Below are 22012 nucleotides of genomic sequence, written 5' to 3'. Positions count from 1 at the left end.
TTAAAATCTGATGTGAATGAAAGAAGAGTGGCGTTCTCTATAATGTTATAAAACAGTAGTTGGAGCAAGTGTAAACTTGTATTTCATACAAAATCTACATTTAGAAACCTACATTTTTCCAAAACGTGACCATTTTCTAGATTTCTATTTCCCTTCTGTGGATGCTGTTTCATAACCAGTGAAAAAAAATGTGTCTTATTAATGTACAATATACATGCACTGCACATTCTGCCCTATATAAGACAGTAGATCTACATCTCCTGATTTGAATAGAAAAGGTAAAAGCTGCCATTTTTACTTAAAGTGAAAATGTAACAAGGTCTAGAAAATGTTGTAGTAAATGATATGTACTTCTGCTGAGAATGAGACCAGTGTCACTAGCAGCCGCTTTCTGTAGTTTCTTCAGATATGTAGATCCATGCATGTAAAGGTTCACAGTCGTTTAAGAAAAAAAGGGAGAACCTCTGTTCAGATGGAGACGGGGCAGATGATGATTCGATCTTCCAGCATCACGCTGAGCACCAGGAAGACGAAGTAGAGCAGGAACATTGTGAAACCCAGCACCTTATTCATCTTCCACTTGCAGGACGCAATGGAGATGATGACAAAGAGCAGCATGAGGAAGAGGAGCACGATGGCACAGAAGAGCCCATTGCTGCTGACGGCCACAGGGGCGAAACCGTGAATGGATGAGAAAATGAGCCAGGGGACCGGAAGCCTTTAGAAAACAAAGTGACAGAATGAGAGAAGCGGTAAAAACTAAAGACTAAGAAAACTGTTTTTCAGCCTACTGGTTCTCACCCAATAGTGATGTCAAAGATGTTACTGCCCACAGAGCTGGACACGGCCATGTCCCCCAGGCCTTTACGTGCAACAATCACACTGGTTATAAGGTCAGGGATCGACGTCCCTGCAGCCAAGATAGTGAGGCCCATGATCTCCTCTGAGATGCCGATGGTCTCACCCACCTACAGGAACAGACCACAGGCTTTCAGGTCATAGTTATGGATTGAGATTTTTAGAGGAACCCAAACTGTATTTTCTTCTGACAACTTTTCATTAATACAAAACAGATTTCATAACCCGAACCAACCAGATTTGTACTTAACTGATCAAGCCTCACAAAGACACACACACACACACACACAGCCCCTGCTTGAGCTTTGTAGTGTATGGATTGTCGTCTGAAATACCTAAATGTCTCATGAATATTTATTATTGTTGAGAAATACAAAAAAAAGTTCACACTAACTTATATGGAAGATGTTTTGTTATTTAAAAATGCAGCAGAAAGTGTTTCAAATCTCATTTTAAAAATGTTAGATATGTTTTGAGTAACTGACCTGATGGGCCCACCACACCATGAGGTAGGAGAAGACAGCGATCCACAGAATGGAGCCCAGAAAAGTGCCTGCAAAGAATTTTCTGGATTTCTGTTGTAAAAGCAAAACCAGTCAGTCTACAGACCTCTGAGATTCCACAGCTGATCTCAGAGATGTGCGTGTATCTCACCGGGTTGCGAACATCAGGAACTGTGAGCCACAGAGGGAAGACTATGGGCAGCAGGAAGAGGTAGGTGGCTTGTTTACGTCGCGTGTCGGGCCACTCTAAAGACAGAGGCTCATCCTCGTTCTCTTCTGCCTCTTCCTCTTCCTCATCATCCTCTTCTTCACTGGACTCACCGCTGTCTTCATCGCTGCAATTGTCATCACTGTCAGAGTCCTCCGATCCCCCTGACCCATCGTCTCCTGCCGGCACATCCTCCTGAAAAGAACACAGAAGCCCAAAGAGGTCTTCTGCTATAAGTTGCAGCTCCAGGGACCAATGACTGACTCCTGGGCTGTGTGATAATCACCATGGTGTGGTTGGAGTGTACCTTCTTGTCCTCCGGCTGCTCCTTGTTCTCGACAGCCTCTAGCTCCTTGGTCTGCTCAGCTTTTCCTCCACCATCTGCAAAAGAAATCCCAAACATTCAGTCTGTTTCCCTCAAGCTTCTCAGTCCGCTATCTAAAGTAACTCCCATATCATTTAACTTCAGGACTGGTCTTTATGGAGAAACAAACTGTACTGAAAGATACTGAAATACAAAACTGTGCCGTAAAAAACAAAGTTATCTTATTACATCAATGGAGGGAGTGTTTAATAGACGTATCCTTCTATGGTTTAATGAGCAACAGCACAGATAGCAGACAGAAACAGAATCTGAAAGCTTCATGAATCGTATCACCAGCGGATGCTTCCATGTTACCTTCACTTTTGTCTTGAGTTTTGTTGTCTTCCTTCCGGCAGGCCACATTATTCAGAGTCTCAGCCTTATCCATAAATTTCCCTACGAACAATCAAACAAGCAGAAACACGCTCAGAATAATGTGGTGATGGCAGTTACTCAGTGACACATGGAGGACAAAGAATCCGTCACAACAGCGATCATGAATTAACCACAAAGTAAAACACAAGCAGTTCAACATCAGAAACAACTCCAGCAGCATAATTCATCAGGGAACAATGCTACGACAAGAAAGATTTGCTCATCAAAGGAAGTGAACGGATCTTTATTCTTCTCACCACTGAAAAAACAAGGTTGCTAGTTACTGTGCAGAACATGGTCGACCAGGGGGAAACTGTAAACATTCTTTTTGATTATGATATTCACAGCATTTAAACCTTGAGTCAAAGCTTGTTTTTCTTTGAATTGTGCTCATATTAACCAAATATGAGAAACCACTGTGTTAGTGTATTTTTGTTGTGCAGCACATTTAGGTTAGGTTAAATGAGCAACACAATATTTATACAGTTGCTTTAATGCATCTCCACAACAGATAAAGAGGATTGGGTCGATACAGATTGTACAGACTAGTGTGCTAGTTTGATGCCCAGAGGCCTGAAGGATGCGACGGAGGGGCCACGGTCACAGGCAGAGAGAGGTTTTCTCTACCATGACCAGAAAACAGTAAAACGTTAACATTGCTGAGAGATGATTCTAATATGATCAATGCATCGTAAAGCAACCTTTAAAAGTCTGTCGGAAAAAACTTTGGGAGAAAAACAGTGCAGACAATGATTTAACTTCAATATCTTCCTACTTCTCTGTGTTGTAACTGATACAACCAAAATGAATCATATATATATATACATATGTATACATATGATTGGAGTGGATCCCTCCATAGATTATCAGAGGTATTCATCTGTTTAGTACCAATCTGTACTTAGTGCTGCCTTCATTAAGGACTCTTTGCTAATCCGACAGTCATAAGAACAGTTGAAAAGACACATAGTTAAGTATCTGGCTTGTTGTCACAGCGACATGGTACTCACCCTCTCCTAGAGGGTCTAGTGTGTGAATCATGAGTTGGAAGATGGTGCTTCTCATAGTGCTGTTGTGTAATGAAGCGGAACTTCCCCCTCGCTGAAGGGACGGCCTCACCTGGGGAGAGAGAGACACCTGAGGTCATTACAGCTACTGGCAGTAACAGGGACACACCACTGTTAGACAATCCTGGCAGAGTGGAGGTCAGCCCTGTCAATTCATTCGACAAGTGCATTTGCATGTGATGGATGATTGCTTATGAGCATGATGCTAAGATAAATGGGACTGCAGAAAGGTTTACAAGAAGCTATTAAAAACATCAGCTAAAGATAATGAACATTAGTTAATTGAATGCTGGACTGATTTCTTACCTTTAACCGTTTCTTGTCCTTTTGAAGAGGAGGAGCATTGTCTTCATCGCTCCCATTTGTCTGCATGTAAAAATGTTTTGTCAGTGATAATCATTCATTGGTTAAGCTAGACCAAAGGCATTTAAAGGTTCAGTGTGTAGAATGTAGTGACATCTAGTGGTGTAGTTGCATGTATGTATAAAAAAACATGGCGGCCTCCGTGGAGAGGGCCCGCTCCCGATGTTAACACAAAGAATTTTCATTATAAAAAAGGCTCATTCTAGGGTAACGAAAACAAAAATCCTTACAATTTAGATGATTACACACTAAGGATATCACTAGGATTATTTTGTATAAAATGTCTGCCAATAGATCCCTTTCACCTAAATCCTACTCACTGGACCTTTAAGTATAAACTGAACAGTATAATCTGATGCATTGCTATTTCACACCAACTAGTGTTAAATGACAATAAAACAGATGTTTGAATAATGTTGATGGACTACAATTTTGGTAAATTACCATATACCCCATTAAAATAGTATCTGTAATACTACTATATTATAGATAATTAAATTAGTTCATTAGGGACTCGGTTCAAAAAGTAAACTATAGTGTTCACAAATGCTGGAGCTTACCTTTTGTAAATTAAGCCTCAATCACATTTACCAGAGCCACACATAGCAAATGATGATGCTACAGCTTGCACAGAGCTGGAGCTCCTCTGAGGATTAGTTCGCTGCAGCTGATTAGATTTGGTTCACCAGGGCCTCTGCTCACTCTCCTGACATATATTGTACATGACTCCACAGGTCGAATGAGAGATGTGTAGTGATGACTCATATGGTTTTCTATTCTAGTAACAAACAGTTTTTGATTATACATGAGTGCATGTGTTGGTTTCACATTTGAGAGTGTATATCTTTTTTCTTGCAATGTTTGATGTTTACAACATTAAAACACCTAAATCAATGATGCCAGCAAATATATATGAGGCATCACAAAAAGCGACGGATCATGTTCTCACCTCGTCAGCTTCCTCCACAGCAATGATTTTCACGAGGTTCTTGTGTTTGTGGAGTTGGCTCTTGAAGGCCCACTCTAATTGCACGTTAAACTTCATGAAGCTCACATAGAGACAGTAACTGGCCACCAGCATCATGCTCTCCCACCACATTATGACATTATCCAGGAAAAAGATGATGAGTAAGATGAGGTCGAGTATGTAGAAGGAGATGTCTCTGAAGAGTGGCCACCAAGTGAGATGAAGAACCTCCCGAGACAACAGTGCACACATTCCAATCACAAACAAAATGTTGAAAACCGCTGAGCCAACTATCGTGCCGATGCCCACGTTGCTGTGGGCGATGAAGACCCCTATCAAAGAGACGAAAAGCTCAGGGGCGGATCCTCCAGCTGCCATGAAGGTGGCTCCTGCCACATCATCAGAGATGGCTAGCTTGTCTGTGATTACCCCCAGAGCAGGAACAAAAAACTCATCGCACACAATTGCAAGTGACACAAACATGTAAATCATCCCAAATATGTGGAGGGCCACCCAGCCTCGTCTGCGGTCTGCTATAGTAAAAACATCTTCAGGGTATTCTCCTCTAATATGTGGAGCCTCACCAGGAGAAGCTGGAGTGATGGTGGTGAAAGGAGGAGCTGGATCTGGGGTGGGGGTCTCTGGTGGAGGCTCAGGGGCCATGTAGATGCAATGCACAAAAGTCTGTTTTGTGGTTGTCAGTGGTGGCAATTGAGTGGAGGTGAATTCTTTCAAATTTGACGTCGTTGTATCCGGATGTTTCACTACATGCACCTCAGTCGTCGTTTGATCTGTAGGCTCTAATTCATGAGTTGCAGTGGCAGGTTCCTCCAGCACCAGAGTCTCCACTGTAGCCTCATCAACCTCCTCGGTTGAACCTTCTCCAAAGTCCTGTCCAATCTGAGGCATTGTCAGGGGCTCGTACAGCTTGGCACTGATGGTCAGCTGGTAGAGGGTGAGTAGGAAAACCCCAGAGAGGAGAAACACCACCCGGCTCAGCTGCAGCCTCTTCCTTCTTGTATAGTGCATGGTCCTGCAAAGCAGCGCGGGTCCTGGCTATGACGAATTAAGCTGCATAAATGGGCTTTGGTAGACAACAAGTCCTGCTCGCTCCCCAGCACACCATGGGGTGACTGGATTTAAAACTACGGTGGACGGATTCATGCCACATCCTCGACTCCTTGGTAAAGAATAAACAAAATAAAGGAAGCACCATAGATAAGTCATGTATGCTTCCAAGCATCTGAACTGTCCATGCAATGCACTTCATAGATAAGCTACTATATTATTTAAATTTGTCATGGTTTTATGTGTAAGCCTACAACTGAACTTCAAGTAAATAAACTACAACACCAAGCAAAGTCAATGTTTACATGCTCAGAGAAATAAAACCTGTGTGATGATTCAAATAAGCAGAAAATGTTGTATGATAGTTTAATGACAAATGCAGACTTACCAGTGACTGAAGATTTTGCAAAAGTCTCCAAAAATCTGATTTCTAGAGCTGGATATTGTTGCACTAGCAAAAGTCCAAACTATTGCAAACAGTGGCCACCGGGTTATGTAGGACACAGGACAAGTCTTCACAGTGGATCAGCATAATACCTAATACCTGAGGTCTTCTAAGAGGATTATGTGCATTGTCTCACTCTCACTTTATCGTGAGCCTACCATAGTAATATTTCATTGAGCACAAAATGAAAGTGGTGCTTGGGTTCGATGTTGTTGTATTACATAGGCACGACTATTGAGTAAAATCCTTTTCTGTAATCTGACACAGTGACAAACTGTTTAACGGTTGATCAGACAAAAGAAGGATAACAAAGATGTCTTTCTAGGTTATGGCAACTTGAAATGGGAAATTGACTCTTTATTAACTTCCCTGATAAATGTATAACTTAGTATAAGTTCCCTGATAAATGACTTACAACAGAAACTATAATCAATTGCAGCTCTTAATATTCTAACTTGATGATAGAACAATAGGACTAGTGTGTCAGATAAGGACTATGGCTTAAATTAAGACCCTATTTATATAGAAAATGCTTGGGTGTAGAAAAAGATATGTAATATTCCTACTTCTACCATAATTTGCACTGCACAAGCATTTACATGGAAATATTATTGTGAATATCAGGTGCTGCCCACACTAAAACCATGTACCTCAATTTTGAACATTGTTTAATTTCAATATAAAAATATAATGATTTATACACATCATGCATGAAGAAATTTAAATCTTGGCAAAAGCAATAGTTTTAAATAATTTAATATGCAGACAATGAGACGGATCAAATATGATCCTTTTTTGTACTTTTCCCCGGTTTTATTACTGTGCTGGAAAAAAACGAAGTGTAGTTGAACCCTATTTTGTAGATGAAAAGTAATTTTTTGCAGACCTGTCTAAATACTTTTATGACCTGAATTGTTTATGATCTGAACTTTTATGACCTGAGACACTTATTTACTCTTCAAAGAACTGAATTTATGTCTGCTCTCTCTCCAAAGGAAACATATAAATCAGTTTTGCTGTGCTTGGATTCCTGTTTCAACCCGAACCAATATGAACTGGCTCAGACAAACAGCCTTAGTCACTCTGAGATCCCTGTGACTCTGTGTTGATCCTTTCTGCAGAAAGCCCCTATTAGAATACACAAAGACAAATTTGATGTTCCAGCCTCTTGTATTTTCAGATTTCCATCACATTATGAAATGAAAAATATAAAAAAATCACACAAAAAAACCCAAACAAAGCAGTTTACAGAGCGAGAAAGTGAACAATTTAATTATTGATATAGGCAAAATATATGCTGTAGAGAGGGAGATGAAATATACCATGAAAGGCAAAAATAAACAGAATGATCAAAAATCGAATATATTGATAATATGTTTAATTATAGATGTATATTTGATAGAGATATATATATTTATTTATATGACAGTATACAGTAATGTTCAAGTGAGCAGTGTGTGTTTCTCAACTTGCATGTGGACATGTGAAAATAATCAAATGAACAAAATCTAGCAGGTGGTCATCTTTTTCTAATATAAACATATTCATTGGAAAAATATAACATACAATCTTTAATATTAATCATAAGAGGAACAAACATGTCTCCTCTAGAAGCTACTATGTTTCATATAGGTTTACATCACAGAGCAGAGAGGTCTAAGATGAGAGGAGAAATAACAGTTCAGTGTAGAGTTCTGTGAGTTGTCTTCTTTATAACGCTGCCGGCTGCAGAGAGTGACACTCGAGGCACTTTGTGTTGGCAGTGACCAGCTGGCTCATATCTAGCATTCCTATTGGCTAATCCTGAATTAAACTGTGCTGGCGTCTGTGTGCCGAGGCAGAAGTAGATTCAAGATGTAATGTGATAATAATATGTTTGGACATTATGGTAAATGTAGCCTTTGGAGAAGTTATACTTTCATCTGTCTGTGTCATGAGCGGATATGATTTAACATGCACAGAAGATTTCAGGCCTTTGAAATACAGAAAGGGGCAAGTTAATATTGAGCTACTGAACAATGAAATGAAACAGCACGAAGATGAAGTAGAGCAGGAGCATGATGCAACCCAGCATCTTATTCATCCTCCACTTGCAGGACGCAATGATGACGACAAAGAGGAGCATGAGGAGGAGGAGGAGTGTCACGGCACCCAGGAGCCCATTGCTGCTGACCGCCACTGGAGCCAAACTGTGGATGGATGAGAGCAGGAGCCATGGGACCGGCAGACTTGTGAAAGGAATAACATGGAGCAGGGGGAACAGACAGAAACACCCAGAGAGAAAGACAGAGGGAGGAAGAAACCTGTCAGCTGTAGGTTAATCAGGATACATTTTTTAGTCTAGTCGTGACTATGAGAGCTCACCCCACAGTGATGTCAAAGATGTTACTGCCCAGAGAGCCGGACACAGCCATGTTACCACGACCTTTACGTGTAACTATCGCGCTGGTAATGAGGTGGGGGGCGGACGTCGCTGAAGCCAGGATGATTAGAGTCTGATGTGAGACGCCGATGGTTTCTCCTATCTACAGGAGCGAATTTGTTATCAAATTCAGTCTTCAATATAACCTACAGCCAGGACACACTCTTAATATGACCTATAGGATACACTGTTTCTGAAGGACTTTGGACACAATGATTTAAAATAGAAAAAATTGAGTACAGGCTATGATAGAATAAAATAAAATAAAATAGATTTTGCTGCAGAAAACAAGGCAACTCATTGAAAAGGTCACCTATGAGAATAACAACCTCCACTGACCCGATGTGCCCACCACACTATGAGATAGGAGAAGACAGCAATCCACAGAATGGAGCCCAGAAAGGTGACCACAAAGAACTTTCTGGATTTCTGTTGGTCCAAAGCAAAAACACACAGTGTTCAGGTATTTGAATTTCAACAGAAGATCCCAGAGATGTCTGTGCCTCTCACCTGTCTGCGAACATCAGGAACTGTGAGCCACAGAGGGAAGACTATGGGCAGCAGGAAGAGGTAGGTGGCTTGTTTACGTGGCGTGTCAGGCCACTCTAAAGACAGAGGTTTATCCTCATTCTCCTCTTCTTTCACTGTCACTTCGTTCTCATCATTTTCACTGGAATCTTCACTGTTTTTATCCTTTTCGTCTTCATCATTACGGTCACAGTCTTTTGACCCACCCTATAGGAAAAAGACATTTGGTGAGTTGATCATGATCAGGAATAATAAAGTAGTTATATCTTTTTGACATTTTGCTTTCAAAAACACATAGTGTGTTAAAAGTTCCAAAGCTTTGTTCTCATGATGAGTCAGAGTTGTACAAGGAATATATGTATATCAACTTTGTTCAAATGTCTACTAACTTTTCTCCAAACATTTCTCCCAGTACATGACAATCAATGATATTGTTAGTTAATGAATATGGTAAATAGAAAATAATGCATTCCATCTGATTTTAGACCTGAACAACATTTGTCACAGCCGTGCTCACCTTGTTAGCTTCCTCCACAGCGATGTTCTTGTGTTTGTGGAGCTGGCTCTTGAAGGCCCGCTCTAATTGCACATTAAACTTCATGAAGATCACATAGAGACAATAACTGGCCACCAGCATCATGCTCTCCCACCACATTATGACATTATCCAGGAAGAAGATGATAAGTAAGATGAGGGCGAGTATGTAGAAGGAGACGTCTCTGAAGAGTGGCCACCAAGTGAGATGAAGAACCTCCCGAGACAACAGAGCACACATTCCAATCACAAACAAAATGTTGAAAACTGCTGAGCCAACTATCGTGCCGATGCCCACGTTGCTGTGGCCGATGAAGACCCCTATGACGTAGGCAAAAAACTTTGGGGCAGATCTTCCAGCTGCCAAGAAGGTGGCTCCTGCCACATCATCAGAGATGGCTAACTTGTCTGTGATTACCCCCAGAGCAGGAACAAAAAACTCATCGCACACAATTGCAAGTGACACAAACAAGTAAATCATCCCAAATATGTGGAGGGCCACCCAGCCTCGTCTGCGGTCTGCTATAGTAAAAACATCTTCAGGGTATTCTCCTCGTATATGTGGAGCCTCACCAGGAGCTGCTGGAGCTGGTGCAAGGGTCTCTGGTGGAGGCTCAGGGGCCAGGTAGATGCAGTTCACAAAAGTCTGGTTTGTGGTTGTCACTGGTGGAAATTCAGTGGGGGTGGATGCTTTCAAATCTGACGTTGTTGTATTCGGATGTTTCGCTACCTGCACCTCACTCGTCGTTTCATCAGTGGGCTCTAATTCATAAGTTGCAGTGGCAGGTTCCTCCAGCACCGGTGCCTCTGCTGAACTGTGGTCCTCTCCAATCTGAGGCCTGTAGAGTCTGGCACTGGTGGTCAGCTGGTAGAGGAAACCCCCAGAGAGGAGAAACGCAACCCAGCTCAGCTTCAGTCTCTTTCCTGTTGCACAATTCATTTTCCCAAACATACACACATGAGCTCGAGGCCAGCTTCCTCACAGGCAGGGCATGCAGCAAAAGACTCCAAAACTTCAGCCGACCGATCTTTTACATCCTTCGATCCCTGGATAGAAAAAAAACTGCTTGAAATTGAGATCATTTATACGGCAGATGGAGCAAGCTTCTTCTATTCAGACATGAGAGCTACAGCAATAAAAAAAGAGTGCACTTTAATCCCAGATCCAAGTTAAACAAAAATCTCTTCAAGACTTCACCAGATGCATCATCTCAGTCCTAAATCTTAAGGGATTATGACAGAGTCTTGTCCTCACACTGGTTCTGCAGCCTGACAGACCTTTACTCTATTTATGTTATTTATCATTTACAGCAGTAAACACAGAAACGATGTGAGCTCTGTCTTACCTTTAACAAGTGGCCAAACTTCATCAACTAATTTGTATTTTATACACAACAATCCAAGATATTGTTTTTTATATCCAGGGCTGAGATCGACTGGCTGATGCTCGTGTCCGATGTTCCCTGAACTGAAAAGAAAAAAATGTTGTTTATTCTTTCGATGACCAGTTGTTTTTCCAGCACATCACATTTAAATATGAGCTAGCATCCAAACCCTAAACTCAAACTGATAACGTGCACGAGTAAACACAAGTATTGTTTAAATTACTGATGATACTCCCGGATTGTTTTTATGTAAATCTCTTAGCGCACAAACATGAGCTTTTCCTCACATAGGTACCATATGATTATAATAAACGGCACACGTGTTTCGCCCGGACGGATATTGCGCTGCACACTTCAGCACAACACAGAAGTGTATGGCGAGCGAAACACTGAATGGCATGTATATGTCTTAATCTATCTATTGATTTGACTCTCTGCTAATTCAAGTTCACACAAAGTGTGAGGCTTGTGTCTGTTTATTTTCTTATATTTGTTCAATAGGAACTGAGCCTTTATTTACTTTGGTCTTTTGGGCGTTTGTTGCAGGGCGCTAGCGAAAATTAGCAACTAGCTCTCCGCTGTGATGTGTCCTTCACTGTTTTAGCTGTGAACGTCATTACATGTTTGTTTTGTCATGTCGGTGACATTGATACCGCTACTGTGGCGTCATAAGCCAGATAACTGACGATTGCTCATTTCAATTATCTCTCAATTAATCAAATGTTATTTCTATAGCCCATATTCACAGATCACAATTTGTCTCATTGGGCTTAACAAAGTGCGACATCCTCTGTCGTTGACTCTTTACAGTAAGGATAAACTACCCAAACAACCCTATTACCAGGGGAAGTGCAATAAATGCTGCGTGTAACTATGAATATCAGCATCATATCTGTATTTACAACATCTTTGAGAAGAATGAATTGAGGAGTTATTGTCAGTAATGGTAGAATATGTGAGTTGGGGAGTATATGTCAAGCAGTCTTGTTGTAATCATAGTCCGTGATCAGCTGCCAACATGATCCACGATCGCGATAAATTTATGAGAAGCTTATTGACGTCAGTGTTTGTGATGTTCTCACATTTGTCGTCTTCTTGTCTTTTCCTTCAGTGGGAGCACACTGGAGGCCACTTTAAGTCCGCTGAATTGTTTTGAGTGTATAAGCAGCGAGCCATGCCTACCGTCGTCTTGATGGACGTGTCTCTGTCCATGACACGGCCGGTGTCACTGGATGGCAGCGAGGAGTTCCAGAGGAAGAACCTGGCTGTGCACGGACTCAACATGTTGTTTGAACACATGGCCTCCAACTACCGTCTGGAGTTCACGGCTCTGATGGCCTTCTCTTCCCTGTGGGAGCTGCTGGTGCCATTCACCAGAGATTACAATACACTGCAGGTAAAGTGAGCCCCAATCAGTCAAAAAGAAGGTTTCTCTCACCTGAGCTTTGAGGGAATATTTACTGAATATGTCCTTTTCTGTGCAGGAGGCTCTGGGCAGCCTGGAAGACTATGACAAGACCTGCGTGGAATCAGCTCTTCAAGGCGTTAGTAACGTTGTCCAACAGGAGTGGGGCAGTGCCTGTCCCTGTCAGGTACTTTGGAAAGCTCTCTTTCATCAGACCTCTGAGTAGTAATGCGGTGTTTCCATGAGGTTTTGTTTAAAATTTTAACTAAACTTTGGGCCTTAAAAAGTCTTAAATATGTTAAATATTTCATAGTAGGTATGAAATACATTGAGGTAGGTCTAAATTATGTTAACCATCATTAATGCCATATTTTCTTTCAAGGAATGTGTTTTTGGCGTGCACAGTGTTCAGTGTCCACATGTGTTGTAGTTCTTTCTCAATGATAAAGATGTTAGCAGGCTGTTATAAAATATCAAACAAGATCAACATTAAAATGATTAGTTAGTTTACAAACAACCTGGTCAGAATTTATCTCAATACGCTCAGATTGTGGGAAAGACTATGGATACCTACCGTCTCTGACTGTAGTTTAAAGAGATAACTTGCTGTTTCAAGGGTTTTTCTCTATTAGACATTAATTTTCTTCAATAATGAGGATGTGCAAGTAATAGGATCTGATATTACTTCATATCTGTCGTCAACATGACATATGTCATAGATTTAATTCATTATGGTCATAATACATTTAAAGGTTCCGTGTGTAAGATTTAGGTGAAAGGGATCAATCGCCAGATTCTTTTTTTTAAACTAATCGTAGTGATATTTTCACCTGTGCGTTTCATCTTAATTGTACAAATTGTTGTTTTTTTTACTCTAGAATGGGCCTTTATATTTAAACACTTTATATTTATGTCGGGAGCAGGTCCTCTCTACGGAGGCCACCATGTTTCTTTCACAGTAGCCAAAACTAGACAAACTAAACACCTTATGACCATTTTTTATGACAACTGAAGGCTGCCACTGGTTCTCTTTCATGTTTGGAAGGGGAGGGTGGGGTGAGGGGTATTCAGCTGCCTCATGCAACTTCACCACTAGATGTCACTACATTCTACACACTGAACCTTTAACTTTTAATGTGAAGAAACCCTACAAATATTGATCTCCGTTTGTATGCCTCTTTTTGATGACCTCTAGTTGATGCTGATTACTGATGGATCTCTTGGTATTGGAAAGGGTTCTCTGCGCCACGCTCTCCAAACACTGAAGCACCGTGCAGATGATAAGAAGTTCCCCCTTCCTTTCCCTTTCCCCACCAAACTGTACATCATGTGTGTGGCTAATGCAGAAGAGGTACTGATAACCTTGTTTAGGGTTCCTGTTCAGCAGTTTTTTCTGTTTACTTGCATCTTTATCCAAATGCAGTAAGGTTAATACCAGTTTGAATTTTGATCAGAAACCATGCATCCTGAAGCAGCTGCTTATAAACAGGATCTAAAGTGACGGCCTATACTGGGTCTTTAAATCCTAAATATTATAGATGTTGATAAAAAAGTCTTTGTTAGTTTGTCAGTTTTGTCAAGCCCCATGTTTGAAGGAGAATCAGAAAGAGTGATGATAGTATTCATGAATGTGTTTATGAAATGTCAGTGACTCCTTGAGACTATAGTGATTATGTGTCATCTCATCTGTTTTAATAATTAGCTGACGACAAACTGATTGTACTTCCCTGAACTGGGATGAAAGTGATAAGATCTGCACATCCTATTAGTTCACTGAATCCTGTTTGTTACAATACAGTGTTTGCATGGTGGAGTAGGATGACTAAATTATTAAAGCAAGCCAAAATCTGATCATTGAGAGCATTTTGTAAATGTTTCGTATTCCTTTAGTACTTATATAGTGACACATTATGTTGATGGTTAATTAAAATGTCTACAGTGTTAGATTTCTAATATTTGTGTCCAGTGCGGATCAGTTTTTCAAATGTACATCTCTGTATAATTTTGGAATCATGCGTTACATTGGATTGCTGTTACAAATGAAACTTCCTGTCTTGTGCACCTGCAGTTACAGATGACTGATGCCATGGACAACCTGGAGGAACTCCTTCGCCTCAGTGGTGGGGATGGACAGATCTTCACTATGGAGGGACCACTTTGCATGAAGAGTGTACAGGCCATGTTTGGGTATGATATAATTGCGCAAATTAACTTATATCATGTTTTTTCTTTTATAACACTTTATCTTTGTTTATCTCCAGGAGGCTGATTGATTATGCATACTCTCCTTTCCATGCGGTCCTGCACTGTGGGAACCTGTCGTCGGATGTTCAGGTGTTCCCTCGACCTGAGCCTATTGTGGTGGATGATGAGGTGGAGCCCATGCCAAGAGCAGTCAATACAGGTACCCAGCCGGCTTCACATTTATTCATTTAGAGTCGAATAAGCTATCATTCTACAAAGTAATTTTCATATGTATGTTTCAGATTTGGAAATTGTGGGGTTCATCGAAATTGCTGATATTGCCAGTCCTCCTGTTATATCCAGACACTTGGTCCTGCCTTTTGCTGTAAACAAAGGTTTGTGCTGAACACTTTCATTACTTTATTAATATTCATATAGGAAACCGCTGTACGTCTTGCCCTTTGGATCATCAGATCCCTTTTTAATTGTTTTTTTCACCTGCATTGTAAACCCTCCACACTCAAAAGCTCTTGTTTCAAAATTGGTATTATCCAGTGTTAGCTCAGATTGTTCAGTAATAAACGTTTAAAAGAAGAACTAGGAGAAACTGCAAATAAACTAGTGATACTGCACCAGAAAAATTTGAATAAATACATTTTGGAAAAGAATCTTTAAAATAGTGTGCGAAGCAGATGCATATTGTCTGATGTTTACCAGTCATATTTACCATATACACATAATTTTTTATTGCAAAGACTAAAATCAAGGGGCTCAGTACACTACATGTCAGATCATATGTTATTAGCAGCCTGTCCTATTTTTGCTTTATTTCAGAAGTGGATGAAGTTGGCACAGGAGCCACAGATGAGCTTGAGGAGGAACCCTCTGCCAGTCAGATGGCAGGAAAAAGCCCCAATTTCTGTGTCCTTTTACACGGCAGTCTGAAAGTTGAGGGAATGGTGGCGCTGGTCCAGCTGGGGTGAGAATCAACAAAAATTATTATATATAACATACTCGCAAGATTTACTCCATTTGAATTTTAAAAGAGTTGATACATTTTCATGAATAAATCAATTTGTTTTCTCCCAAGGCCAGAGTGGTATGGTATGCTGTATTCTCAAGCGGACAGTAAGAAGAAATCCAATCTGATGATGTCACTGTTTGAGCCTGGTTCAGAGCCCCTGCCTTGGCTCGGCAAGATCTCATATTTGGGACCAATCTCAGGTAAACTGTCGCAGACAAAGAAACAGAACGTTGTCTGCAGATTTACCGGGGAGAACAACGCATTAGCAGACTTCTCATAAACATCATCATTCCTGAAGGCATCATTTTATGTAGTACTATGACATTTTGGAATATTGTGAAACTGTATTTTCATGTTAAAACTGCCTATTCCTAAGGGACTATTTGTGTTCACAATCAAGCAGTTAATGATTTACACAGTTGTAGAACAAAGGTGAGCTGCTTTGATTGCGATACGGGAGATTTCACAGTTCAGAACTTCTCTGCTATTTCAGAGGCTCCTGAAAATCCCTATGGAGAGGATGATAAAAGTCCCTTTCCCGTGCAGCCGTCGGCCAAAAGAAGCTATGCCCAGAACGTTACTGTGTGGATAAAGGCCAGTGGACTACAGGTAAACTGAAATCACTGATGTATCACAGCATTATTGTCTTTGGAGAAGTGACACAAATAGTGGCTTTTGATTCTTCTATAAGAATTGGGAGAGAATACCATTTCATAACATAATATCCAAGATTAGAGTCGTTGTAGAGGCCATTATTAAGAGCAAGGGTTCCCATAATGCATTGCAGCTTATATATTCACAGATTTGAGCCGGGACAAGTCTAACTAAGCAACATATGGATGTAACACTCGCTTTTGACAACAATTACAAAACAATATTAAACAAATTATAGAAAGTTTTAACATTATCTCTTTGCTTCAGACATTCAAAATGGAATGTGGATTCATGGCCGAGTCTGTGATATCTCTGTCTGATAACCCCCCCACACACACACACACACACACACACACACTTTATTTTGACCCCTTAAATCAGGTCTATCTGAGTAATACACAGCGTCAGTCATATATCTCTTTTTTTCAGGTTAAACGTTTTTTTGGGATTACCCTTGTTTTTGTTTGATGTCCGCAATGGGGGTTTTATGGTGTGAAGAATGTAGTAGAGGTCAGTCTGAGGTGGTAGGATTTGGTTGTAGTCATCCTGATTCAGTAATGACTAAGCCCAGACAAGAAATGTCCGCAACAAAATGAATCAAAGAAGGTCCTTTGTGTGGAACTTGTCACTGAATTAAAGAAGTTTAAAATGTATCTTGTCTATTTTTCGACAAACAAGCAGATTCTTGTGTGAAAATACCGAGCTGTCTAACACAGTCTGTAACAATCACAGGCATGACCTCTCTGCAGTGGAGCCTGGGCAATTCTTACTCACAAGTCATGTCTGAGTTCTCATATGTATTAATCAACTACGGACACCTCACATGAGGAAAGTCGCTGGTAAAATGTAATAACCCCTAAAACAAATGAATATGGTGCTACATTGTCCTCTCAGAGTATTTTCGCTCTCACCGTTAACTGTTACTGAACAACCGCTCTGATGACCTAACCTCTCGCAAGTTGTTAACATAAGAATTTTCTCATCTCTGCCTCATCATGATGTGATACAGTAATGAGTCTCAATTATAATGCTTGATTATTACACACATTTTGTGGGTTATTTCTCATTCTACAGACTGATGTGCAGAAGATTCTGAGGAATGCAAGAAAATTACCCGATAAAACTCAAACCTTCTACAAGGTAGGTTTGAATAAAAACTGCTCAAGCTTGAAAACCCAGCTGAACTTCACAATGTAAATAACCGTTATTTATTTGAACCTGTCAGGAGCTCAACCGCCTGCGGAAGGCTGCCCTGGCGTTCGGTTTCTGGGAGCTCCTGAAGGGAGTGGCTGATCTGCTGGAGAGAGAGTGCACTATGTTGCCCGACTCGGCCCATCCTGACGCTGCCTTCCAGCTCTCCCACGCCGCACAGCAGCTCAAGCTGGCGAGCACTGGGGATTCCCAGTATGCTGCTTTCGATCAGAATATCGCCCCCATGCATACAGACTTCTCCAGCTAAACCACATGTGACTTGGTGATGATGGACTTAGATACAGCAGCCTGTGTGGACCACGAGGAGGCCACACCTGCTGCACCCTGGATGTTGGAAACGAGTCCTGATGGATTACAGAAACTCTGAACATGGCAAAAATGTAGATAATGATGTATTTGTAAAAACATTTGAGTGTACATACTTTTTTTACATGTTAGTTTGTAGGATATTTTTTCACAAACAAGACACACATTTAAATTGTATTCAGTGTGGAATAACTGCCACAGTTACAGGAAACCTGAGACGTGACCGTTAATGTTTACTTTCTAAATCACATGATCAGCAGAATTAGGTTGGGATACAAATAAGAATTCTTCATAGCTAGTTAGCATTGAGCAAAAGGGACACAAGACTGTTTCTGTATTAAAAGTCACCAGTGTAATTTTCCCTGAGGTTTGTGGGATGCATTCGAAATCTGAAATAATATCATATACAATACTTCAGAATTGTTTTGCTTTCTTCATTAATACACAAACCAGATGATGACAGGAGGATATCCTGATCACTGCTTTGTGCGATGTATTAAACCAAAAATTCCACTGCACTAACATACAAAAAACATTAATATAGGACATCAAAGATTATGGCTTACAGCTTTTCACTAATCTACTAAATTCTTATTAGAATCAATAACCAGTAAGTGAGAATTAAATATTCAATAACCATCACAAAGTTCACATGGACTATAAAGGAAGTCATTTTATCCATCGTAAACAAGCTGGGAATCAGAAGATATCTTCATAACATCACTGATAGGACGGGATCATCGTTTGTTAGGAACATTTAAAGATATCTTCAGAAATAAGCAGGCAGCCGAGGCGTTTGAGGACAGTTACTGATGTCGAGTCTCAATTTGATTTCCTCTTCTTGGTACGGAAACGCCTCTTCCTCTGCTTGTAAAGATGACGAGAGTTGATAAAAAGCCCTGAGGAAGACGAAGGACCAACAGGTTGGTATCAAACCAATAAGTCTTGACATAAGAACACAATATTTGTAGAAAGATTTACACAATGTTTTGACTTACCCATCACCATGAGAACGAGGTAAACGTACAGGACGTAGGAGAAGTTGATGGAGGTGCCGATGGCCTTGGGCAGAGGAATGCTGAAGAGCTTGCTCTCGTTAAAGATGGGAATGGATTGTATGACAGCCACAGCTGCATGAGAACGGAGAGGAGATTACCTTCGGTTTGTTTTTGTGGAGAATTACATAAACTGACAGATGTGGAGAGACTCACCTTCAGCTAGAACACCTAGTGGGTACAGTGGGATCCATATTGTGTACCGCAGCCATGTGAGGTTTTCCCACTCGGTATTACAACAGCCCAGCATGTAAAATGGATACCTGAGATTAAAACATCACGTCAGTTTTAGGCAGGAAACAAGTCGTGCTGCAAGAATCCATCCACATGATGATGTAGCATAATGTTGGTCACTGACACGTTGATCCTTGAGATAACAGTTCATGTCTGTTGGTTGGTAGACATTGACCTTTCCTCTGTGAAGCTGAGTCTTTGTTTGGCCGTGATGTGAAGCTGCAGTTTGAATTTACATATTACGGTTTTACTGACAATGCTTCTTGTGTCAACAGTTGATTATTTGCATAACCGGTTTTGTTTAGAGGCAAATGTTGCTGAGTGGGTAGAATCTATGCTAAAAGCACATAGTTGGTAACTGTCCACAAATTACATTACATGACATTAAAGAGAAAGAATTCAGTAAGCGGAGCATTTAGAGGATTTCTGGATTCTGTTTCCGGTGTGTTGAGACTCTGACTGGAAAATAACAGTCATTCCTACGGCTCCACCCTACATGACTGCTCACCATGAACGATCAGGCGCTGACCTACCTGAAAATCTCGATGCCGCTCCACAGGTAGAACACGAAGAACACGACTGGCTGGTGGTGCATTTCCTCCAAACTACCAAAAATGATGAAGAGGATAAAATTCCTTCCAACCACCTTGTAAAAAAAAAAAAAAAAAAAAAAGAATTAAAACATTTGTCCTCACTCTAGAAATGAATTGCAGCACATCTGTGAGGCCATTTGAATTTCCCTCCGGGGAATTTGAATGAGGCTTAACATTTTCATATACCTGTATAAGAGTTGGAACAATGCCTGTTTTGACTACACCAAAAGCAGCGTTGAGGACCTCTACTGAAGCCAGGACCTGGCAGAAGAACATCACGTCCGATATGGAGTTGAATGTGTCGTAGAGAGACTCTGGAATGAGAGGAGTCATGTAAATGAATGGTCTTGCCAGGTTTTTGTGAAGTAACTGATCAATGGAGGAGAAATAACGAAAGACTTTAGCGTTACAATTTCTCACCTTCTCCGAAGATGAAAAGGCGTACAGTCATGTTTACAAAGATCCATGAAAAACCGAGAAACTGCACCAAGTTATATAGAAACAGATATCCTGTTTTCAGACTGACAAACCCTGTAACATTAGAAAAGAGGAACTTGATATGACAGGAGCCTGATGCAAATAATAAAAACATCATAAACATAAACACAATTTAACTGCAAATGATATTGAAATAAAAGGTTTTCATTAAAACCGGTATCAGGCTTTGTACGTAATAACAGAGACATTCCCTTTGGTCAATATTTGTATTCACCTTCCTCTTTATGCCTCGCAGCCTTCAGCTTGTGCTTTTTCTCCTCCTTTCCATAATAAAAAAACAGAACACATTTACACAAACCTTCAGTCTCTTGCTATTTAATAAAAAACCAAGCTGCTAAATGCACATGGTGATGTTTCCACGATACAACTTTAATATCACCTTTTCACGGATCTCCATCTCTGCGTCCGACTCTTCCAGCCAGCGGTCAAAGTCAGGTGTCAGGAAGACAGGTTTACGCTCCTGCGCGGTCAGTCGCTCCCACCAGCCACGCTGCTCTTTCAGCACTGTGATATTTACCTGCCGCTGGGTGGACTTATATTTCACCTGAGCACAGGGGGTCATACGATGAGCACAGTCAGCTAAATTAGAAATCATTAGGAAGAAAGTACACTACATGTTTACGAACACTTTTAAAAATGGGCTCATACCTCTGGCTTTACTGGGGAGAGAAACTCCAGGCTGAACTCGTACTCATTTTGTCCTTTTGCTCCATTGCCCTGGGCTACACACAAAACACCACACGTGAGCAGTGACACAACTACACTTAAAAATTACACATTGGTTGTAGAGTCAGATGTACAGGAAACATATTTCACCTCTGAACAGAAGAACATTTTCCCGCACATGGACATCGATAATCTGCAAAGACAGACACACATGACAAGTTTACTTCCTCCTAAAGTGTGAGAATTCACACTTCATGACACTTCCTGTGCGCGATACCAAAGAACATAGATAATAATCAAACCTTCAACAGACAGATAAGTCAAACCAAGGTTACAATAGCAACATATTAACCAGCAATATCAGTGACACTCAATTTCCTAGCATAACTAACCCTGTTTCGGCTCTGGTTAGGATCACGTATAATGAACAGCACAGTAAAATATGGTGCTATAAAAAACTAACTCTACCACATGATGCCTGCCTTTAGAGAAGAGAAGAGAATACAAATATGTACTGGAGGCGGTTCCTCCTTTCAGCCTGGGGTGTGAAGTGAGAGAACATCTTGTGGAAGTAACTGACACATGCTAACCAGCTTGACCCCTGACTGACTGACACACTCAACGCGCACGCGCACACGCACACACGCACGCACGCACGCACGCGCGCGCACACACACACACAGACACGCGCGCACACACACACACACAGACACGCACGCACGCACGCATAACCACACACAAAACCATCGGTGGTGTGTGTTTATAACACAGTGTAATATTTCCTCTTAGAGACATAAGGCAGAGCTGTAGCTCAGAGCCTTCCAGCTGAGCAGTGCACTCGCTTCCATTCACAGTCTATAGTCCGAACACGGGTCCGCTCACCTGAGCGTCGGTCAGCTCCACTCGCAGGTAGATGTCTTCATGTCGCTGGGCCCAGTTAACGAGCGGTGTGAGCGGCATCGTGGGATCCGTGGAGTTAGAGGGGAATGGAGGCTCCTCGCTTCATGCTAACTCCTCATTAGCACGGAGCTTCTGTCAACGAGCGCGCTCACCGGACGTCAGCCTAGCGACGTGCTCGCGCGCGCGTCACAGCG

At 41.2% G+C, this 22012-nt stretch overlaps 4 protein-coding genes across 5 annotated transcripts; 1 reads left to right on the top strand and 3 right to left on the bottom strand.

Moving 5' to 3' along the window:
* Positions 1 to 466: 466 nt before the first annotated feature.
* LOC133955524 (sodium/potassium/calcium exchanger 1-like) lies at positions 467 to 6272 on the bottom strand. 2 transcript variants are annotated; one of them, XM_062390392.1, is made up of 10 exons: positions 6162 to 6272; positions 4688 to 5885; positions 3682 to 3741; positions 3319 to 3427; positions 2249 to 2329; positions 1856 to 1950; positions 1513 to 1764; positions 1344 to 1433; positions 802 to 968; positions 467 to 718 (listed from the first exon to the last, which is right to left on the bottom strand). In XM_062390392.1, the coding sequence occupies exons 2-10, from the start codon at positions 5732 to 5734 to the stop codon at positions 469 to 471; spliced, it is 2151 nt and encodes a 716-aa protein (XP_062246376.1). In that variant the 5' UTR covers positions 5735 to 5885; positions 6162 to 6272; the 3' UTR covers positions 467 to 468. The 2 variants fall into 2 exon arrangements, with proteins under 2 accessions (XP_062246376.1, XP_062246377.1); XM_062390393.1 differs by having other exon boundaries at positions 1877 to 1950.
* A 1307-nt stretch (positions 6273 to 7579) lies between these two features.
* Positions 7580 to 11307, bottom strand: LOC133954629 (sodium/potassium/calcium exchanger 1-like). Its single transcript, XM_062389044.1, has 6 exons — positions 11049 to 11307; positions 9686 to 10749; positions 9151 to 9375; positions 8980 to 9069; positions 8583 to 8743; positions 7580 to 8446 (listed from the first exon to the last, which is right to left on the bottom strand). Exons 2-6 carry the CDS (start codon positions 10652 to 10654, stop codon positions 8227 to 8229), a joined length of 1665 nt encoding a protein of 554 aa, XP_062245028.1. The 5' UTR covers positions 10655 to 10749; positions 11049 to 11307; the 3' UTR covers positions 7580 to 8226.
* Positions 11308 to 11421: 114 nt separating this feature from the next.
* Positions 11422 to 18284, top strand: ints14 (integrator complex subunit 14). Its single transcript, XM_062389441.1, has 12 exons — positions 11422 to 11483; positions 12199 to 12483; positions 12572 to 12679; positions 13688 to 13843; positions 14561 to 14679; positions 14754 to 14896; positions 14979 to 15071; positions 15511 to 15655; positions 15767 to 15900; positions 16194 to 16309; positions 17429 to 17494; positions 17580 to 18284. Exons 2-12 carry the CDS (start codon positions 12262 to 12264, stop codon positions 17811 to 17813), a joined length of 1536 nt encoding a protein of 511 aa, XP_062245425.1. The 5' UTR covers positions 11422 to 11483; positions 12199 to 12261; the 3' UTR covers positions 17814 to 18284.
* Positions 17946 to 21942, bottom strand: hacd3 (3-hydroxyacyl-CoA dehydratase 3). The gene is made up of 11 exons (XM_062389442.1): positions 21801 to 21942; positions 21069 to 21111; positions 20901 to 20974; positions 20632 to 20796; positions 20467 to 20512; positions 20175 to 20285; positions 19941 to 20068; positions 19695 to 19807; positions 19084 to 19190; positions 18871 to 19002; positions 17946 to 18771 (listed from the first exon to the last, which is right to left on the bottom strand). The coding sequence occupies exons 1-11, from the start codon at positions 21876 to 21878 to the stop codon at positions 18695 to 18697; spliced, it is 1074 nt and encodes a 357-aa protein (XP_062245426.1). The 5' UTR covers positions 21879 to 21942; the 3' UTR covers positions 17946 to 18694.
* Between the last annotated feature and the right edge of the window lie 70 nt (positions 21943 to 22012).

The sequence above is a fragment of the Platichthys flesus genome, chromosome 6, assembly GCF_949316205.1.
Source record: "Platichthys flesus chromosome 6, fPlaFle2.1, whole genome shotgun sequence".
Lineage (NCBI taxonomy): Eukaryota > Metazoa > Chordata > Actinopteri > Pleuronectiformes > Pleuronectidae > Platichthys > Platichthys flesus.
The sequence above is the reverse complement of the archived record's forward strand: the minus strand, read 5'-3'. Positions and strand labels throughout refer to the sequence as shown.

Coding starts and splice junctions, on each gene's coding strand:
- LOC133954629 (XM_062389044.1), bottom strand. CDS start 10,654: ATGTTTGGGAAAATGAATTGTGCAACAGGAAAGAGACTGAAGCTGAGC. Junction 9,070..9,150: donor TTCCTGATGTTCGCAGACAG/GTGAGAGGCACA, acceptor TTGGACCAACAG/AAATCCAGAAAGTTCTTTGT. Junction 8,744..8,979: donor TAGTGTGGTGGGCACATCGG/GTCAGTGGAGGT, acceptor TCGCTCCTGTAG/ATAGGAGAAACCATCGGCGT.
- LOC133955524 (XM_062390392.1), bottom strand. CDS start 5,734: ATGCACTATACAAGAAGGAAGAGGCTGCAGCTGAGCCGGGTGGTGTTT. Junction 2,330..3,318: donor ACTAGACCCTCTAGGAGAGG/GTGAGTACCATG, acceptor GATTGTTCGTAG/GGAAATTTATGGATAAGGCT. Junction 1,434..1,512: donor TTCCTGATGTTCGCAACCCG/GTGAGATACACG, acceptor CTTTTACAACAG/AAATCCAGAAAATTCTTTGC.
- hacd3 (XM_062389442.1), bottom strand. CDS start 21,878: ATGCCGCTCACACCGCTCGTTAACTGGGCCCAGCGACATGAAGACATC. Junction 20,513..20,631: donor AGATGGAGATCCGTGAAAAG/GTGATATTAAAG, acceptor TATTATGGAAAG/GAGGAGAAAAAGCACAAGCT. Junction 19,003..19,083: donor ACTAGGTGTTCTAGCTGAAG/GTGAGTCTCTCC, acceptor GTTCTCATGCAG/CTGTGGCTGTCATACAATCC.
- ints14 (XM_062389441.1), top strand. CDS start 12,262: ATGCCTACCGTCGTCTTGATGGACGTGTCTCTGTCCATGACACGGCCG. Junction 15,656..15,766: donor GTGGCGCTGGTCCAGCTGGG/GTGAGAATCAAC, acceptor TTTTCTCCCAAG/GCCAGAGTGGTATGGTATGC. Junction 17,495..17,579: donor AAACTCAAACCTTCTACAAG/GTAGGTTTGAAT, acceptor TGAACCTGTCAG/GAGCTCAACCGCCTGCGGAA.